Consider the following 20,303-nt stretch of genomic DNA (forward strand, 5'->3'; position numbering starts at 1 on the left):
GTTTAATGTAATTAAATAAGTGACCGAGGAATTTTCGGGCTCTACTAACTTCCAGCTTCTTTAACGCCAGGCAACTAGAATAAATGAAATATCTAAAGAATAATAAATCTCAAAAATAAAATAAAAAACAAATATAAGAAAAAAAAAGTAGAGAAACCCGTGGTCAAGCTAATTTGGCGGTTGAAACATGAAGCTGAGACAGTAACGAACAACAGCCTCTCGTTGTTCCAACCGAAGATAATACACTCAAAACGCAGAAACAAGAAGAAGAAGAAGAAGAAGAAGTAACCATTGAAGTAAGTAATTATTCAAAGAAAAGCAGAAAAAGAAAGAAGCCGATATGCCGATGAAAGCAATATCACCAACATCAACAGCTATAATTATTCATTCCCACCATCACAGCGTTAATCACCACCGTTGGTTTTTATCTTTACCACCTCGGCCCCAAAGGCACCAGCACCTCACGAGATCAACTCCCAAGCCCCATAGTCTTAAGCTAACGTTCATAACAAAAGCAGCTGATTCAACCTCTCAGCCTTCTTCTTCTGTTGCCAAAACCATTGTCGCTGATGATGGCTTCTCGTTCTCTAAGGTAATTAACGAATCAGCTTTTGTAAAGAATAAATTTGGGTGTTTTTTTTTTTATGTTTTGGAAGAATTTAGATAGCTAGTTGAAGTAGTTTTGACCATTGGGTGTTTTTTTTTTTTAAATGAAATTTATAGCTTTCATTTAGATAATTAGAATGAAATTGTATTACAGTGGCATCCAACTTGAAACCAATTGTTTATAAAAGTATTATATGTGCCTTTCCACTTACAGCTAATTGATTTTAGGTGAATGTCTTGGCATAAACTTGTTTGGGAAATTCACATATTTGTCACAATACTTTTATGGGATTAGTGAGAATTTGGAGTTGTTTTGCTCTCAGCCTTAGTTATAAGCATTTTGAGCTCCTTTATCTTTCCTAATTAGGCAAAAGTGAGGGTGTCAATTTTCCTTCTTGCTTTAGTAAGGGAAAAGGCATAAGCTTTCTTTAGTGAATTCCTAGAGATCATTTTATTTCAATCAACAAATCAAGTAAAGCTACTTTAGTACTGCTATTTGCATTTCTCCTTTAATGCATTTTTTGTTTCCTTGGAAGTTGGAATATATTTCACCATTTGGTATATATATATGTATATCTTAACTTCTTTAGGTAACATAAATCAACACCCATTCACTATCTTAATGTTAGATTAAGACTGATTATTAAGACTGATTACAATGTGGGTGGATACCTATTAGCTGTTATGGTTCTTGATGTTACAATATGTAACTGTGAGACTCTGAATTGTTAAAAAGGCTTGCATCAGATAGGTACCCTCTTTTGAGAGTGAGTTATGTCTATCTTTTCTTAACATTGATTGCTATCACATTGGTTCTGATTTAAACTAGTTGGAGCAGTAGATGGTATTTAGACAATGCAAACTGCATTAATAAGTGGCAGACTTCTCCAATGAAAAGCTTGTAATGCACCACCTAAATGCTAAAAGCAATACAGTGATGCACACTTTAGTTTCACTTCAGTTAAATCTCTTATTTGAACGTAATTGTCACAGATGATCTGAGCAGATCAGGCCTTACACGATAATGATCTGTTAACTAATACATATATCATATGTCTTCTTATATTCTGATGAATATTAATAATAATTATTATTATTTGCAGCTATCATTTGGTGTTATTGGACTGGGTGTTGGAATTTCACTCCTCTCGTGAGTGCCTACCTTTTGACTTTTCTTCTTTCTCTTAAGAGTATTTTGTCTCTGGTTAATGTGTAACATACAGGTATGGTTTTGGGGCATATTTTAACTTTCTCCCTGGATCTGAATGGTCGGCAATAATGCTGACATATGGCTTCCCTCTTGCACTAATTGGAATGGCCCTCAAGGTAAAAGTTTTTTTCCATGGATTGGGATTGAGATGGATATTTGAAAACATTTAATCTCATATTTTCTCATTAGATAGTGGGCTTTGAGCTATCTGAAATTAGAACTTTGGCAGCATTGTTGCATCATATATGAAGTTGTATCTTGCATGAAGCTTTTAAATTTCATCTTGGCTTAAATTGGTTAAAGCTGAAATACAAGGTTTCCAGATTTTCATCATAATCTCATTGAGAAACTGAAATCAGTTGTGAATTTGACCTCCTAGCAGAATAAAGATTCAGATAAACAGCTGTATTAACCAGTTTTATAAAGATAACTCTTCTTATCATGATCTTAGCTCTATTTAATTCCTTTCGCATTTATATTAGGTCAGTAAGATGTCCTTTTCTAAGATGCTCTGAAGATATATTTAGTATATTGCTAAAGCTCTAATATGCTATTATGCAGTTTAGTTTTGTAATAGTGGCAGGGGAGCAATGTAGTTATTTCTTTTTTTATTTTTCTTTTATTTTAACAAAGTGTAGACTTTTGGTTGTTTCGCAGTACGCAGAACTCAAACCAGTGCCATGCTTGACCTATTCAGATGCTCAAATGTTGAGGGAAACTGGCGCCACTCCTATCCTTAAGCAGGTATTTTCATCAATCTGGCATTGCACACTCATTCACAAAATCTTGAAGATAGATTGCACATGAGATTTTTCCATCTTTCAATCCCATTTCCCTTAATAACCCACATGAATCATCTTGCCGGTAGGGTTTCAATTGTAATAGCTTCTTGACTCCGAAGGCTATTGTTGACTAAATTAAACTTGATAAGTCAGTGACTAATTAGTGGCTAAATTAGGTTGAGATTTACATGTGTCAAAACTCAGGGTCGGTCTGTTTGTTCCTGAAAATTTCCCCGTGCCAAGCTACATTCATTATGAGATGCATATAGTACTCTTTTCATTTTGTGATCACATTGGAATGACCTTTTTATAGCTTTAATTAGGTAAAGAGTGATGTTACAAGATATCGTTACGGGGATGAACAGCATTTGGATGAGGCATTGAAGCGGATTTTCCAGTATGGTCAGGTATGACTTCTAATGTCTAACTGAACTCCATGCTGGATATGTGCTTTTTATATGCCTTTTGGCAAATCACTTATTTGGTCATTGGAAGTAAAAAAGTGGAAATCCAAAATTGTGTTTGTTGACAGTTAAGTATGGACTAAATTGATGAACTCTAAAGGATGCTGTCTTTCTTCTTACTTCGAGTTTCCGTTTATTCTTTGTTGAATATATTCTCTCTTGCATTGGCAACCCTTAGAAGTTAGAACAACTAAATAACAGAGGAGTAATTTTCTGTTCTATAAAACCCTACTATTTGCAACATGAGAAAGCAAATTCATAGGTAACATCTGAAGAAGATGAACTTATGTATAATTCTGTAGAGTATTATTTTAAATGCAAAAGAAAAGATTGAAAAACGTATGCATCTTCTTCAAATATTATCTAGACATTCAAACATGTTAACAAATCAAATTAATTGTCCATGCTTTCTTTCATTGCAAGATTAGTTTTTAAAATTTCTGCATTGTATATATTAAGAGAGATTTCTTTGTGCTCTGTATGCGGGAAAGGAAAATTAGTAAGCTGTTTCTTTGCTCAAGTGTTGGGATGGTTCTTTTCTCCCAACTCTAATAGAGAACATGTAATATCCAATGTCTCTTCGTTAGGAATTTGTCCCTGGCTTTCATATCTTATAAATTCTTGTTTCAATGTCAATATCTGCAAATTATGTGTTGTCTTGGCAGAAGCAACCTTGAGGGCTATGAATGAGTCTATAACGTACAAATTTGGGAGTTTAATATTTCAATGGTTAACTATTGGAAAAGATCAAAGAGAGAGAGACCTATATTTACTGTTGGTGTCACTAGAATACAAAACTAAGGGGCATCTAGCAACAATCTCTACCCTTCAGCATTTTGGCATGATGTGGCTGCTCTCATGACCTAACTCATGCTCTTGCATCCCTCTTCTCTGCTTTGTTTATACTTTTCTCACCAAATTCAATTGGACCAAAATGTGGATGCAGCCAGTTTGAGCATTTGTTGTATCAAAACATCTCCTAAGCTAGACTAAGCATAATTTTTGTGCATTTAATATTTAATTTTGTAAAAATTTTAGATTCACTGAGCCCTCAATCCAAGTTTGCTTACCAAATTTTTGGTCCTTGGACCTGTTGGTTGCCAATTTAGCAGTTGGAGGACAATCTTTTGCAGCCACTTGATGAGGCACTGTTTAAGCTTTTTGGTTGACCCCTGATGGATTAAATATCAATTATTGGCAATTGTTTGACTGTTGACATCTTGCATTTGTCAGAGATATTTCCTATTGATAAAAATCTTTTGCCTCCCTCCTGCCTCTGTCGTGTTTTAAATCGTATATAAATTTGAAGAATTGACATGCGTAAGCTACATGTATGAGTTATTTGGTGAAGAAGTAGGTGTAATCACTCTAATCTTGATATTCTTGCTTGTCAATTTCCTCCCTGTTCCCCAGTCTCCACCTAGAAGGAAAAGTAAAGGTTAAAAAAAAAGAAAGAAAGAAAGAAGCCAACAATGATCAACACCTATGAAGAAGAATTTAAAATGCAATTTAGGAGACAATGTGCCATGTCTTGTACTTGTAAATTTTATTGTTATATTATATTTAAATTTTAAATTTTTGACATCAGTCTTCTTTTCTGCAATTTCAGGGTGGAGGAATTCCTCGAAGAAGTGCACCTATTCTACAAATGATCCGGGAAGAAGTATGCTTCTCTAACTTGATTTTTTTCCAAAAAACGAAATTTGTTAATTTCCTTACCATATATATAGAAAACATTTATTGGTGTCAGTCAATAGTAACTTCCTTGAACATTTATGAAGTACATTATATTTTAGTTTGGGAACTAAAGCGTGCTGTCAATATGGCGATTCCTTTTCCCCCTATGGCTTTACAGGAGAGTAATTGTGACTTCGCAAATTATTTTGGCATCTTCCATTGTCAAAGTGATGTTTGATCTTTTGATCTTGTTTTGGTGCTTATGTGTATTACTTGAGATCATTTGAACTGAGTACTCAATTGCTGGTCTTAATTTGATGAGGGTTTTCAGATATTAGCCTGCCACCTTATTTTTTCTACCATGTCTTAGGTCACAGAAGATGGTAATTACTGTCTAGTCCTGGTGTTTGAGGCTAAAGCTTTGCAATTGTCAGATTTTGAACAGAGACAGGTAATCTGGTAACGTGTCTTTGCCAAAGTATATATCAACCTATTTATTGAGAGTTCTAATATGGATGTCCGTAAATTGTCATGAAGACATTTGTTAATTTCTATGTTTAATACTTTTGCACATTATTATTCTGTAATTCCTTAATTCAAGAAAGTGGAAATAACAACATATTGATCTTTTGGTTAAAATGATGGTTTCCAGGCAAAATTTGCTTCTTTCTTTGGACCAGGGATCACAGCTGAAGTAGGTGAGTTTTGCTTTTCTACTCCATTTGAAAATAGCTTATATAATAATTCTTTTTGGCCAAAGCTTATGAGCTATATGGCTCAGGGAAGGGAGAGGATAACATATATGAAGTTCGACTTATTTCAAATTCCACCTCCAATGCATCAGCTTCATGAAGTATATGATGGCAGTTTCATCTAATTCTGCTTTCGGGTTTGACTTTGATATGTTGTTTCTCATGAAATTTTGTAGTATATGTGTACATATATACATATATATTCAGTGTCAAATACATTTTATATCAATATTAGAATCTCAAGAAGATAGAAAAAACAAGTGCAAAATAGTTGGCAAAATCTTTGACAGCTAGAACTGATAGGTAATATCCGATGTTTGATTGGGTGGCTAACAATTATTTGATCAGGGAGGACATGTGAGATGTTTTGTCTGCAAACGTTGCTAAGTGGCTTATAGATGGTAGCCATATGAACTTTATCTTGAGCTTGGATCACAAACTATCTTGGCTTGGGCAACTTTCTTATTGTTGTTTTTGTCTGATATGGTTTTTCTAGTTTCTTTGAAGACTATTATTGTTTTTACTCTGAAGTAAGCATGCCAATTTTAATGATACTCTTGGTCTAGGATGAGGCTCTTGATATAGTAAATAGTAAGCCAGATTTGCATTGGCAATACAAAGATCCCAGCTACTGGGGTAAGAAGAAAGCCCTACTTCTGGTAATATTTTGGAGGTGTAATTTAATGTTAAGTTTATAAACTTTGGCAAATAACAGATGATAGGGTTTTCATCAGAATGTAAATTTTCAGGAAAAGTGAGGGTGACCTTCCTTTTTGTTGTTTACTCTGTCATCATGTGTTTAAAAGATGTGAAACTCGTACAATCTTTGAATGGACATGTCAATTTTCCTTTAAAAAGCCTGAGTTTAGATTGATGGGACAATTCAACTTAGAATTGTTAAGAGTGGAAACACAAAGATGGCTAACTAGCAAATTCAACCTTCAAATTATGCTTCAGACACAACTGCTAAATGCTATGAGATGTCATGAACTCAAGCGTATCCTTTTGTTTTTTCAAATTTTAATGATTTTCTTTTCCTGGCACCAGTTTTTGCAAGGCCAAAATAGAAAGAATGTGTGGTAACAAAGTTGCTGTTGAATAATTGAATATTCTTTTCTTTTTGTCAGATGAATTAATGACTAAATATCGTTCATTGTATGTATTCAGCACATTATTGGTGTGCTTACAATTAGAATTGGTGGAGTGTCTAAATTGGACAGGTAAGTTGTGCATGATTGTCTGCTTCTGAGCTCTTAGGGAAGAACGTTTCCATTCCAAGGCCACAAACAAAAGCATGCACGTGAACACAGAGCTGTCAGCCACTTTCAGCATATAACAACAAGAAACAAAACATAACATCACTAACTACAAAATTCCAAGGAAAACAAACTACCATAAGACAGTCTTTCACCTCCGTTTAATCATGACTGCTCTCATTTTCACCTTCAGATGCAATCTGTCCTTCAAGCAACAGAAGAAAATCCCTTTTGATTGAGAGATAGGGAATCTCAATAAGCCCACCAATACCTTTTCTTTTTTAACCATCTTTAGCACCCTTTAAAATGAGGAAAAAAGATACTTCTCTTTCTTGATTTGTGCTTCTCTCTCTGCCTTCTCCTCATCCATGATAAGCATCCAGGTTGCCTGCTACACCTGCACATAAGCTCATCTTTTCTTCTCCTCTCTGCTTTATCAATTATTGTTTCTTCTCTCTCTCCTGTTTCTTTCACTTCAACCTGCGCCCAAAAATGAATCCTCACATCAATATCATAGTTGCTTTATGTGTTCACCCCAAGAATTTACCTTACTTGGCTAACTTAGATTACTACTGCAAGTCATCACTTTGCTTAAAATTCCTCTAAAGTGTTTTCATTACTTTCATGGATAATAAATAAAGAGTGACTTGCAGAACGCTCGCATGGATCATTCATTTGTTTCAGTTAATACTATACTTGTTGAACTACCTTAATTATTTTACTAACAAGTTGTGGGAGGTTTAAAGGGATGCTGAGGCTACCTGATTATATAACATACATGTACTCTAGCCAGTCAACCTAACTGTTTGAGCTTAAGTATCTGATCTATTATGTATTAATTTACCATGAAATGTTTCAACTTAGGCCTCAGTTCCAAGGTTAAGTTTAGCCTAAACCCGTAAGCCAATATGCAGCCTCTTTATTATTATTTTTGGGTTGCAGCAGCTTCATATGCTATTATCAAGTTTCTGGTCCAGAAAATTGAAACGAAAAAAAAAAAGAACTAGATTCTGTTCCATTTCCATTAGCATGATATGTAGGATGCCACCTATGACATTGTGGTCTGGTGGCCCATTACAACCTCTCTTAACCATCAGTGTGTTAGTAAAGATCCTAATAGTTAAGCTATAAAATCATTACCACCTATGGTTAGTATGTTTTTTTTTCCCCTTAACATTGTGTCACATAAAGTAAGCACTGAGAAGCAGTTAACAGTGAGAGGGTATGACTTTTTAATAGAAACAAAAAACTTATGCTCAATGCTCATGATGTTGCACATGCACCCAATTTGGACACTAGCCCCACAAGTTGAGCAATTTGCGCTTACCATATACGTGCATAAGCAACCAAGAGTTGGCCTAATAATTGTTTTCTTAATGACGAAGCTGTACCCAAAAAATCTAACAATTGCATCGTTAAAATGATCAGAACTTGATTTCAGAGCTTAGCTCCAATATAGAGATGATGAATTGGGACAGAGACAGGTTCATTTTAGTTTGGATTTTGGATTCTATACGTTTCATATTCAGCAAAATCTAATGTAAAGTAACTACAATATTAATTAGCAAGGTCCAATTCATGGTGGCAGGGACAATGATGCAGAAATTGTTTATATGGTATTTCTGATGACAAGCCCTGAAACACATGGCTGATTTTCCCAAAAGACGAAAAGACTAGGAAAAAGCAGCGATAAGCCATTGTCATTGAGAGCCCCAAAGAATCAAAAAGAGTGCAAGAACAAGAAGTGAAGAATCCTTTTCAAGGTTTGGCACTGAAGCATCTTTGGTTGATCCACATAAAACAAGGAGAATAATGAAAAAGAAACACTAGCATGATTCAAGTAAAAAATGAGAATTGTTTTGATGACTTGGTTTTGGAATTGTTCTTGCCTTTTGTTTTGAAATCCCGAAGACGCTATTGCAATCCTAGTTTTCTGCCGCTGATAAGACTGCTGCAGGATATCAGAGACAAACCCAACAGCATGTGCTGGAAAGTGGGCTGGGCATGTGCTGGAAAGTGGGCTGGTTGGGAGAAAACTTCTAAGGTTTTATTTTGTAATGTATATGCAATTGGAGCGCATGTACTTATCAATCTTAAGAGGGACCGATTGAGATATTAGTCCCCCACCTAGGAAGGACACGGTTCATTATTTCTGCAGGATAACAGGCTAGTTGGGGCATGTACTTGTCAATCTTAGGCTTATGAGAGCTTATGTACCCTTGAGACGCATGTGCCCACGAAAGCCCCAGGGACCAGATAATCTAACAGTCCCCCACATTGGAAGGCACTCTGTAACTCCAGCACTATTCAGGCAATCCTAGATGTCTGATCTTGAAAACACGCCATGATAAGGTAAGCAACAGGTAAGGACTAAGCAAGCAGCTTTTATGGACACAATTAGGCTACTAGAAGCAGAATGGCATTGGCATGCATTCCTATTTCGATGGATATTATCAACGTTTCTAGTCCCATGTAAGTAGTAAGAAAATATGCAAGCCTGTAATTCACAGCAAGCAGCAAGTGATACGTCATTGCCCTGATGTAATGTTGGAACTTATTTTTTGAAGTCTACGGGAGCCAGTACTAGACTTGAATGAACCTGTCCTTCTAATTGTGAAACTTACCTCAGAAGGGAAAACTTGAATATGAAAGTTTAAGCAGAAAGAAATGAACTTGGAGTGAACATTGAAAAATATGGCATGGATAAATGATGCTGCAACATGTTGCAGCAAATATTACTGATGCTTCAAAATTATCTAACAATTTCCATGATATGAGCAGAACATCCGAAAGTGATAGGTCAAATTATGTTTCTTAAGAATTTTGCTTTCTTGAGTTCCTTACTCAGAGACAGTTTAACAGCAGCTGACATGAATGAAATCCTCCATAGGAAAGCACGTACCTGTTCCTCAGCCCTTGGCTTTGTGTTCGTGTTAGGGGAATCTCCATTTTCTGTCCCGCACCGCTTTAATGCTCTCTCTAATATTGAAGGGGTTGAAGCTGGGCTAAGACTACCAGAACTAAGATCAGGTGGTGTACTTTGAGTTCCCACATCTCTAGTCATGCTCTCTGCTTTCTTCTCTGCAATCAGATGCACTAAAACTTTAAACTAACTTAAATCAAGCTCTTCGAGTGCATGGAAAAACAAAGCAGCCAGAAAATATTTGCTTCCGGACCTGGTGTTGGGAACTGAGCTACGTCTTCCGGCACTGTCCTGGAAGGATTTGTTTGGATATGGCACGAATGGGAGTAAACGAGAGGAGCAGACATGGTAATTCTGTTTGTTAAGTTGCGAAATGACCTTCCACTGAGTGTTTTTGCAGACAAACATTCCATCGGAACCTCTCCGGAAAGTGGGTTGCAAATGTATTTCTCTGCTTCATTCCACTTGGAGTTTAAGGCAAACCCGTCTGGTGACAGGCATTCCCAACCACTACACACCGTCCTTGCCTGCAATGCTGCAGAAAAAACCAGTTAGTCTAAAAGTTTGAACTATTAAGTTTGCTCAAATAGTTACTCTACAGAATTTTTGAACTGTTTAAAAAGCACAGAAATATGATTTAACAGTTACCTTTGAGAGCAGTAGTGAATGAGTATGTTGAAGGGTCAATCTCATCTGTAAAATTAACTGGAAAGTTTGAGAGGAACAGTGAGTGGGAAAAGGCAAATTTTGCATGAAAGAGAAACTAGAGAGGTACCTTTTAAGGAATAGCCTGGAGAGGAGGCAGTGCTAGAAATGGTTATGTTTGATCTAAAAGACCTCGCATCTTCTCTAAAACTTCTGATATACGATGCTGAATATCTTCTTGAAGTAGTGTTTTCGCGGCTAATTCGAGCCTTGAGACCCCACTCTCTCAAGTTGAACTCTGGTTCATCATGTCGTCGTGAACTATAAGAAGACTGTTCCACGGCAGAGGCCATGAATGAGCTACAATTTGAATTGAAGGTCTTTTTCTTTTTTGCTCCTAAATTTTGTTGCAGGTTTTATAAGTGTGTGAACTTCAAAACCTGTGGCTGCCACATCAGCAGATTCTGCCTGGAATATTTACCAGACTTCCAAATGTAAAAGCAGCCTTTTTGTTGAGCTCTAATTGGAAGTCCAAGACTGCTCTAAAGTTTCAACTTTCTTTTAACCATGGCTCCATAAACATTTAAGATGGTTGTTTTGATATTCATAAGAAAGAAAGTTTTACTCCATAATGTTTCTTCTCCTATCCTTATTGGCAAGTGATAAAGCAAAAAGAATTAAAAAAAAAAAAAGATACCATGACAGACAAACAACACAGCTCACGCCAAAAGAGTAAAAAAGGTTTGATAATCTTATGCCAATTCTAGACCAGGTATAACCCCACCTCTGCTCTCTTCTCTTTTATAAGAGGCAAACCAAAAATTCATCCAAGGCAAACTAGCTGAGCAAAATAGACCAGGTATAACCTCACCTCTGTATGTGTTGTTCAATAAGATGTATTAGACTTTCTGGCATATTGGAGGGAATTAAAATCACGCTTACTGTAGGACCTAAAGAAATCTTAATCCTGATAACTACAAATCTATGGTTTGATGAGGATCATCCACATGTGGAATATTTACTTGTACCAGAGTTCACATTTCTCTGCTATATACATTTCAGATCCAGATTGAATTATTCTGTGTAGAAAGTGCAAAAAGCACAAGAGCTCAAGCTTTTGTTTCCCCTAATTTTACAATTTGGAAGACCAAGTTGCAAAGTGGAGCAGGTCATTGTTTCTTTTGTTGTATTGCTCAAAATAGGTAGGCACATAGGCTTATTGAGGTGCACTATGCGTAGCATAACATGGAACTTCAGTTCAGCAGCACTTTTCTGAGATACAGTGAGTTCAACCTAAAGGACTTTTTGGAACCAAATTAAATGATGTTTCATTATATCTTTTTCAACATGGCACCACTTGGTGTGATGGCTGAAAATTTTCATTTTCCCTGGTGGCTAAGTTGGACGTACAGCAATTCACAATTCATTTCATGTTGGTTCTTCTTTTTTCTCTTTCCCCTTCTTCAGGGCAAGAAACTCTTTGCCACTATATTATTAGCACTGGCATTGGCAGATTGAAGGTGTGAAGTGTATTCCACCTTCAGTAAGTACCAACTAAAAATCATGTAACTGATGTAGGATATTAAAGTTGAAAGGTTCTAACTTCTTCTTTTTTGTTCTTCCCAAGTTCAAGTGCAGCTTGAAATCAGGGTGCCCCAATAGGAAACCGAAGATGCATGTTCTCATTTCGCCTTAAGTTTGTTCTTGGATCTCTTAAAAGGGAAAACATGACAGCTCGAATCTAATATCTTTGTCCAAGTTCTACCCCACCCTCAACACTTGAGCTATACTCAAAAGTTGCAAATAATTAGGTGCTGATTGCATCACTGATACTGGACAAAAAGCATTAGAATTTAAGTGAAACCATGCACGAGGAATGAAATTTGTTACCAATAAAACAAGATTGTCAACCCTAACAACTCCCATTACAGTTGAAAGGCAAATTTTATCTAATGGTGGTTGTGGACCATATTTAAACAGAACCAAGATGCTGAATCAACTCAACTAGGGTAAAAAGTCAGAACTATGGACAGGAAATGCGGTCCCCCATATTGTACACTAGTATATTTGAGGGTCTAGTATTTGGTAGGATGGGGAGAAGCTAACCCATGAATCATTGAAACTTCAAAAAATGGCCCAAACTTGCTTTTCCCTCCATTGGTTTCTCTACCACCAATGCGATTTTGACACCAGGAATTCATCAGTGTGGACAACCTCACTTGATCATAACTCTTTGGGGATGTGGGGATTGGACAAGTTGATCTGGTAGATACCCTCTGTTGGGTTGTTTTCGAAATGGGTTGTTTGGATAGAGGGAAAAAAAGAGTGGATAGCAGGCAATGGAGGGAACTGAGAAATTGCCTATGTGGGTATAATGCATGTGCAGGACATGTGGTTGTCATCATCATCAAGAAAATGAATGAATGGTAGAGGTTCTTAATACTATGGAAGCAGGTGGGTCCCCTTCGTAGCTCATCATGGCCGTCAGTTTTGTCTGATTTGTATGCAATGTAGGTTTCAATTGAAAGGGAGAGGTATTCCCTGCATTGAGTGTTGCCAGTAAGTTTTGGGTCCATTTGCTTCATTTAATCTTTAAAGTTTCTCAAAGAGACGTCTTTTAATCTTTCCCTACTTTCATGTGACTTGTCCTATCTTCCGCTCACAACAGTTATAAATTTAGAAATAAAAAATTCAAAAGAAATTTTAGATGGAGGAATGCTCTCAAACATCTTCAAATAGTTTTGGTCTGAACCTGAAAGATTAAACTTCTTTTTTTTTTTGATTTTCTAGAAAGAAAATATATATTATTTAAGATAAGCATATTACATTTATGAAGATCTGAAACTTGTGTGGCATGGGATTTCAAACCAAAAGTCTACTGTTTGTTAATCTTTAACCTCAACTTGGTCATCCTCTCAGCTCGTCATTATTTGTCTGCACTAGTCATTACAAACCAAGCATGCCTGTAAACATTCTAAATTTGACTAATGAAACATCATTAACAAAAGCAAAAGGTAATTTTATTCAGCAAAACGTCCTCTCCTTCTCTTAGTAATTCCATGTCAAATTCAATTTGTGTTCATAATCATCAATCAAATTGTACAGTAGCAAATCAATTTACAGGGCCTTATTCCCATTGTTAAATGGTCAATGAGGATCCATCTTTTCCATTCTGGTTTCATGTTAATCCCATTGTTTTAAGTCATTCATGGCCCACTTGTTCATAATACAAGCAATGATTCCTGGAACTTTATTTCTTATTGCCAAATCAATTTTTCTTTCCATTTGTTTTACTACCAGCTTATCAAAAATATCCGAGATAATGTGCAATATTCTGTTGATTTTCATGCAAAAATCAATCCAAATAAAAGCATGGTGACAAAATTCAACATCGACTCATACTGCCACAATATAGTGACAAATTTAGCATTTATCTCATAGTTCAAGTAAATGAAGACAATTGTACAGTTGAATATAACTAAGAATAGTCTGAATTGAGGGCCAAAAACATTCGTTATTGACAGTAATTGTAACACAAGCAAATGTTCCCGAGGATGGACCACGCCCCCTCAAATTTTAATGGTCAGAAGTTGAAAACAGCGACTAACCTTAGAAAGATGTACGAGACAAAATGGTATTTCGAAAAAAAATTCAAACACTAGCTGGCATGTTTGTGACCTTAAGTTCACTGCAGGCTTGGTCGTCCAATGGACAATGTAAGATGTAATAAATTGTGTGCTTCAAAGATGAAACTGTGGAAGGCCAATAACCAACACTTCAGATGCAAATCAATCTTGCAGCATGTGCAGTAGATGTGGCTTTGAGTTGTTGAAAAGATTCCTACATCTGGATCCAAAACTCTATTGACAGGCATCTGACTTTTCCCATGGTTCTGTACGTTATAGAAATGTAAATTTGCAGCGCAATAAAACTAAAAACAGATTGGTAACCAGAGGCAAACCATAGGAAACAGAATAGTAGAGAAAAGAAGTTGACAGGAAATTAGGCAATTAAGATAACAACTAAACCCTTTTATCACTTTCTGCAGTTGACAATTGATTATTTTGTGCCATTGTACTCTATTTAGTATTTAGTATCACAGACTTGGTTAAACTTAAGAAATATAAGGTCCCTTATTATAGTTTACAACCATCCCCTCTTTGGTAATTCTCTCACTCTCATGACATGTATATCCTCCATTAACTCACATTTTCTCACAAAAGAATTTGTAGGCTTCCTATGTACCATGCAAATCACAATAAATGCTTTCCGTTCATTTTTCCCACAATGGGTGCTACCCTTACCATCTTATGCACTAATTCCTAATTTTATCATTCTGTAATTTGTTTACACATCATAATCCCTTGTAACATTTTCATCTTAATTACACTTATTTTATTTGGTGTACGTTAATACTTAGTTGCCCAACATTTAGTCCTGTTAAGTATCACTGGTCATGCTATTGTACTCTAAAATTTTCTTTTAAATCTCAATTGAACGTTGTTTGCAATCAGAGAGGATTATGAACGTAATTTTTCATTTCATCCATTATAGTTGAATGATGACATTTCCATCAATTTTCCACATACTTTCAGATAATTGAACAAAGATATCGAAATTGCTCACCTTGCAATATATCTTCTTCACTAATTCTCATCAACACTCCATACCCATTTCCACTTTAACTAAATTGGCATTCTGAAGATTCAGTTTGACCAATTATCACCAAGACCATATCATAGCAAAAAAACACAGTTCAAGTTTAATGTTTGCAGCATCTTTTTTCTCATCCATTAACACCATATCATTATCAAAAAACATACTTCAAGCCTTGCAGGAGAAGAACATGGTTTTTTAGGGACTAAACTATTCAGTGATTTGTTTTTTTAATTTCATACATATTTTAGTTCAATTGTAATCTAGCACTGGAAAGTAAATTACATCCTTCTCATAAATAACTCAACGAGAAAGAAAGTTGTCCTTTTCAAAAAAAAAATTGAATGAAAGTTGTCTCAAAAGAACTAAACGTTATTATTCAAGTTGATAATGTATTGGCAAGCATTAAACTAATGTGGAGATGCCATGATCAAGCATCAATAGCTTGGCTAGATGGCATCTAGCCATAGGTCCAATTCAAACCCTATTTGATTCTTAAACCCTAACCATAGGTCCAATCATATCCATAAACCCTAAAATTTCTTATTTTCCAACCCAAACTCACCATAAATTGCAAGTAGAAACACTATCACAAATCTGGCCTACATGTCATATGCTAGATTATGCTACTTTTATTTTAATAAACTGAACTTCACATTTTACATACCTTCAGGAGCTCAATGTCCTTGAGGTCTTACGCACACATGAGGCAACTGCAGATCCTGACTTTAGATACCTTTGAACTCTGAATGCAAGATGGCCAACTGAAATTCAGGTAAAGACAAGCCCATGCAGTAATCAGTTACCATCCTAAGAATTGATGGATTACAAATTTACGAAAGAGTTAACACATACTTAATAAAAATACTGGTCCAGGAATAAACTGAGAGGTATATAATCATCTGATGCAACCTGGACCATAAATGCCCTACAAAAAGATTCACCTAGATCATCAGCAGGGGATCCATATTTATCTTGTAAGGAGGAATGACATAAGAAAATGCTCACCATAGAAAAAGATATAGTTGCCAAACTACTTCAGGAAATAGCATATGTGTACAAGCTTCCTGCTCAGTACAGAGAGGCGAAGTCAAGAAATTTAGAAACCACAAAACAGAATGTTGCAGAGAGGAACATATATGCTCATGTGCAACTTGAGAAAAAGAAAAAGAGGAAAAGGAATGGGGGAGGGCACAACAGTAGAGGAAAAGGAAGGGGTGCACATATTACACCCAGAACAGTTTATCTTATCTTGATAGAGAGATTACAAACACATACAATTACCTCTCCAGTTTGCCACAGGGAAAATGCAAATATTCAACATATAGGCTCGCACTTCCCGTTAATTTTTAATTTCAAGAAGCATTTCTGACCGATAGAATACCTTTGACAGAATAAACAAAAGATTACCTCGTCCAAGGATCATAATACTGTTTGCAGCCATGGGTATCATATCTTGGATCTTTTCACTAGAAAAAATTGCTTGACTAACTAGCAAATAAAACAGGAAAAAGGTAAATCGCCTCGCCATAAAGTTCGGGGAAAAATATAAAGCTAAGAAGTTAAATTTATATTTTACAACACCCTCAAAAGAGCATGGGAACATATCAACCATGAGAAACACATCAGTAATAAAATGATTGAAGAATCAAGTTCTCCAGATCATAGAACTTTCACTAAGCTCACATAAAATGCAGAAGGACCCCACCTCAAAATAAATCAAAACAATGCCAGGCATATACCAGCATTTCCAAAGTTTGATAAAAGTTAGAGTGTATATATGACATAATTCATAATTTTCAACTAGTGAAATATGACGATTAACAAAACCTGAGATTCGTAATAGCTTTTCATCACTCTCCCTTTCATCATTTTCATTAACAGCAGAGGTAATGTCCATCATGTGCACAGTATGATGCCCATCTGATATCCAAACAGTTTGTCTTCCTGCAAAATGATGGACATTACCGTTTAATTTCATAGATGTAATATAATGATCAACCATCAAATGTTTTCCCCTGTAAAGCTGAGTTCAAAGGTCAAAACTTTAACATTAATAGAATTCCAAAAAATGTGTTTCACTAACCCAAAATTTTCGCACTTTTGTTTTTAACAGAGGGTGCAGGCATTCTAACATCAAATGAAGCCTTTGGAAGAACTAGAGAATTAGAGAAGCTTACTTGAGGAAATATCAGGAAGAACAGCCAGCTTCTGCACTTTCAGAACATGTGGCAATTGCCTCATGTGACAAGTAATGTTTGATCCAACAGCAGTGTTTAATACATGCAAGACAGACAAATCTCCGATAGAATTCAAGATTAAGAACTTCTTTGGGGACAGTGGTTGGATGGAAATTGCCTTCATGGACATAAACGGCACTTTTGTAGATTTCAAGCCCTTAACTTCCTTTTGCTCAAATGCCACAAAGCATGCACCCTCTTCAGCAGATTCTTGTCTGTATTTTCCAGACCTCTGCTTCACTGCATACCAAGATGCCAAATCAGAGGGAAAAAAAGAAGCAAACTCCATGTAAACTCTCTCAGTACTTTTTAAAATAGATAATTATAAATGAAAAGGAAAATGTATTAGTTAAGTACTTAGAGTGTGCAAGTGCCATATAGAATATATTAATCTTTGTAGTAAACTACTAAAAATACAGTGAAAGACTTAGTGACCCCATCCACCTCGTAAAGACTTCACTGAAACAAAAGGGAAACATATAAGAGAGTTCTTGATTAACCACACTTTATACCTTCCAAGAATAACTAATTTACCATCTAGAGACATCCTTATAATTTAAACCTCTTCATATAATACGATCTTCATTTGGAAACCCTTTTACATCATCAAGTACCAGTCTTAACAGCATCTCCCTTAAACTATATCTAATGCTATAATTTAAAAAAGCATCGATCGAAGAGGTAAGCAAAATTCCTTCTAAAGCCCTTGTATCTCAAAAATCCTTAACCTGAAGTCTAAAAAACACTAAAAGGGTATGCTGTAATTCATCAAGCCTCTTAAAAGTTCATTTATAAAAAAAAAAAAAAAGAAACCACTACTAGAAAGATATCCAATCACTATGTCAGCTTTGCACATTCAGTCATGATGGTGGAACAAAAATTACTCAGAGTGACTTAAAGAGAATGCTAAGCTTTTGCAATATATTAAACTAATTCAGTGACCTACAGCCCCTGCACATCACTGGTTAGAGTCATGACTAACAAAATCACAGCCTTAATTCAATAAGAAAAGACATTATAGAATGATGTATAATCAGCTCTATCACCAGCTATCCTTAAACCGGTTAAACATCACATAGACAGGCGGCAAAGGGAGCATCTCAGTCTAATTCACTGGGGCACTTTTGCTAGTAAAATTGCCAACAATTAGGGAATAAACAACAGAATCCATTAAATTTTTCAGAAATAAACAAAAATAACACTGCCACGACTACTACATAAACAAGAAAAATAAAGGTCAAAGCACAATATAAAACCAAAACTCACCAGAAACACAATGTTTTTCAATCTTCTCATTTAAATAACCATTACAAACAATCCCTGAACTACTTGATCCACCACCACCAAAACCATCACTATCTCCAATCACCCCGTTTGACAGACCAGAATACTTCACTCTCCTGATCTTTTTCCCTTTCACCAATTCTCTTAAATTCCAAACTCTAACCCCATTTTCCTCCCCCAAAACCAAGCACTCAGATGATACACTCATTGAGAAAACAGGCTTCGTACAATCAATCACAGCACACTTCATCAACTTAAACACCACCCCATCGTCACCCTCATCATTACCCACCAATTTAACCCCAAAGATCCAAACTTTCGAGCTCGAAGCCGAATAGAATGCGAAAAAATTAACAGACCCAGCAATCATAACTTTTAAACCATGACTAACATCAATTAGAACCCCAACTTTATCATCAAATTCAATACCCTTTTGATTGGAAACAACAACTTTAGCCTTCTCAAAAACCTTACTGTCATCATTCCTAAAAAGAAAAAATCTAAGGAGAACCTTCGAACCACCTTTGTAAGGGCCTCCAACAATGAAAAGGACTCTGGGGTTAGGATTTAGTTGGGTTTTTTGGAGAAGGAAAATGGAGGAAGATGAAGGAGAAGGAATAGTAAGGGATTTTTTATGGGAAGGGACAGGAAAAGAAATGGAAGGAAAAAGGGAGAGCGAAGAGTCAGAATGCAAAAGAGCAAGGGAAAAAGAATGGGGTTCAAAAAGAAGAGAAGCTGGTGTTTTAGAAGGAGGAGTTGGGAGATTGATCCTGGAAGCTTGGACAAGAACCATTTGAGTTTTCTAACACCAAATTTTGAGGGTTGTTTTTTGGGTGTGTCAGAGGGGAAGAAGGAGAAAGAAAAGGGTCGTTGCTTTGGGCGTTCAATTCAATTTCAAAGTTCGGGGATTGTTGATCTTCTTTGGGTGTTTTGGAATGAAGAGATGCAAATAAGTCAATAACAGGAGTTTAGTTTCGTAAATCTTGCGAGTTTGGGATTGGCAGGTGGAAGGGTGAATGTGCTAATCTTAGGATTATGAGAATTTTAAAGGTGATGGATTGTCTAATTTCTCTATTATTACTAATAAATTTGTAGGCCTCCTAATTATTGTTCAAAGAAAATGGAAGTTGTGGTCAAATTATCCACCAATAATCTGTTTTCATGAATTTTGTTTAATTTAATCTTTATATTTAAATAAAAATAATTTAATTTTTTGATTTTAAAAATTATTTCAATTTAATATCTCTTTTAACGGTATTCAATCTTATCGTTAAAAAAAATGATATCAAAGCTGATGTGATGTTGACCTTATACATTTTTATGACGTGACATCGATATAATAATATAATAGTACCACGTGTTACTAAAATGATGATGTGATAATGATACATGTCATTAATATGATGATTTGATAATGTTGATGTAGTACAGATATATTGATGTGTCGTTGCCATGTAATAATGATGACTTGACAAATCGAGAAAAAACATTTTAAAAAAAAATTGTATCTTGTCATAGAGATTAAATTGAATAAAAATATATAATATAAAAATTAAATTGAACAAAATTGAAGTGTTGAGAGACTAAATTGAAAAAAATATTTGAAACATATAAATTTTTAAGTAGATGATGCATATGCTTATTAATAAGCCACATATTTAAGTATAAAAGATTTATGATTTTAAAAAATATATATAAATATTTTTTTACTTGATTATTTGATAGGGTATTTTAAAAAATAACCCTTAAAAATAAGATATTTTCAAAAATAACCTTTTTTATAATTTTAACTATTTTTAGCTAAATTA

At 35.4% G+C, this 20,303-nt stretch overlaps 3 protein-coding genes across 10 annotated transcripts; 1 reads left to right on the plus strand and 2 right to left on the minus strand.

Moving 5' to 3' along the window:
• The first annotated feature begins 148 nt into the window (after positions 1-148).
• On the plus strand, positions 149-5,948 carry APE1 (acclimation of photosynthesis to environment). Of its 4 annotated transcripts, none has more exons than XM_018119326.2 (9): positions 149-592; positions 1,710-1,756; positions 1,830-1,932; positions 2,474-2,560; positions 2,922-3,005; positions 4,672-4,725; positions 5,110-5,198; positions 5,392-5,437; positions 5,521-5,948. In XM_018119326.2, the coding sequence occupies exons 1-8, from the start codon at positions 341-343 to the stop codon at positions 5,435-5,437; spliced, it is 762 nt and encodes a 253-aa protein (XP_017974815.2). In that variant the 5' UTR covers positions 149-340; the 3' UTR covers positions 5,521-5,948. The 4 variants fall into 4 exon arrangements, with proteins under 4 accessions (XP_017974815.2, XP_017974816.2, XP_017974814.2 ...); XM_018119327.2 differs by having other exon boundaries at positions 5,526-5,948; XM_018119325.2 differs by having other exon boundaries at positions 150-592; positions 5,110-5,190; positions 5,526-5,948.
• Positions 5,949-6,744: 796 nt separating this feature from the next.
• LOC18602087 (mental retardation GTPase activating protein) lies at positions 6,745-10,892 on the minus strand. Its single transcript, XM_007033254.3, has 5 exons — positions 10,446-10,892; positions 10,319-10,363; positions 9,924-10,205; positions 9,650-9,843; positions 6,745-7,227 (listed from the first exon to the last, which is right to left on the minus strand). Exons 1-5 carry the CDS (start codon positions 10,666-10,668, stop codon positions 7,039-7,041), a joined length of 933 nt encoding a protein of 310 aa, XP_007033316.1. The 5' UTR covers positions 10,669-10,892; the 3' UTR covers positions 6,745-7,038.
• Positions 10,893-13,714: 2,822 nt separating this feature from the next.
• LOC18602088 (uncharacterized) lies at positions 13,715-19,507 on the minus strand. 5 transcript variants are annotated; one of them, XM_088805883.1, is made up of 8 exons: positions 18,478-19,507; positions 17,152-17,451; positions 16,802-16,918; positions 15,980-16,462; positions 15,827-15,899; positions 15,639-15,735; positions 14,942-15,013; positions 13,715-14,207 (listed from the first exon to the last, which is right to left on the minus strand). In XM_088805883.1, the coding sequence occupies exons 1-4, from the start codon at positions 19,286-19,288 to the stop codon at positions 16,314-16,316; spliced, it is 1,377 nt and encodes a 458-aa protein (XP_088662009.1). In that variant the 5' UTR covers positions 19,289-19,507; the 3' UTR covers positions 13,715-14,207; positions 14,942-15,013; positions 15,639-15,735; positions 15,827-15,899; positions 15,980-16,313. The 5 variants fall into 5 exon arrangements, with proteins under 5 accessions (XP_088662009.1, XP_017974810.2, XP_017974809.2 ...); XM_018119321.2 differs by lacking the exon at positions 14,942-15,013 and having other exon boundaries at positions 15,980-16,038; positions 16,382-16,458; positions 18,478-19,506; XM_018119320.2 differs by lacking the exon at positions 14,942-15,013 and having other exon boundaries at positions 15,980-16,038; positions 16,382-16,462; positions 18,478-19,506.
• Positions 19,508-20,303: the final 796 nt, after the last annotated feature.

Source organism: Theobroma cacao, chromosome 4, assembly GCF_053813885.1.
Source record: "Theobroma cacao isolate CCN51 chromosome 4, ASM5381388v1, whole genome shotgun sequence".
Taxonomy (NCBI): Eukaryota; Viridiplantae; Streptophyta; class Magnoliopsida; order Malvales; family Malvaceae; genus Theobroma; species Theobroma cacao.

What these genes read in the sequence shown, in the direction of transcription:
- LOC18602087 (XM_007033254.3), bottom strand. Translation starts at nt 10,668, where the DNA reads ATGGCCTCTGCCGTGGAACAGTCTTCTTATAGTTCACGACGACATGAT. An exon ending in TCCAGGCTATTCCTTAAAAG is followed by an intron (nt 10,364 to 10,445) that starts GTACCTCTCTAG and finishes TTAATTTTACAG; the next exon opens with ATGAGATTGACCCTTCAACA. An exon ending in ATTCACTACTGCTCTCAAAG is followed by an intron (nt 10,206 to 10,318) that starts GTAACTGTTAAA and finishes TTTTTTCTGCAG; the next exon opens with CATTGCAGGCAAGGACGGTG.
- LOC18602088 (XM_088805882.1), bottom strand. Translation starts at nt 19,288, where the DNA reads ATGGTTCTTGTCCAAGCTTCCAGGATCAATCTCCCAACTCCTCCTTCT. An exon ending in TGAAAAACATTGTGTTTCTG is followed by an intron (nt 17,452 to 18,477) that starts GTGAGTTTTGGT and finishes CTTGGTATGCAG; the next exon opens with TGAAGCAGAGGTCTGGAAAA. An exon ending in TCTTCCTGATATTTCCTCAA is followed by an intron (nt 16,919 to 17,151) that starts GTAAGCTTCTCT and finishes ATCATTTTGCAG; the next exon opens with GAAGACAAACTGTTTGGATA.
- APE1 (XM_007033252.3), top strand. Translation starts at nt 341, where the DNA reads ATGCCGATGAAAGCAATATCACCAACATCAACAGCTATAATTATTCAT. An exon ending in TAATTGGAATGGCCCTCAAG is followed by an intron (nt 1,933 to 2,473) that starts GTAAAAGTTTTT and finishes GTTGTTTCGCAG; the next exon opens with TACGCAGAACTCAAACCAGT. An exon ending in CAGATTTTGAACAGAGACAG is followed by an intron (nt 5,191 to 5,391) that starts GTAATCTGGTAA and finishes GATGGTTTCCAG; the next exon opens with GCAAAATTTGCTTCTTTCTT.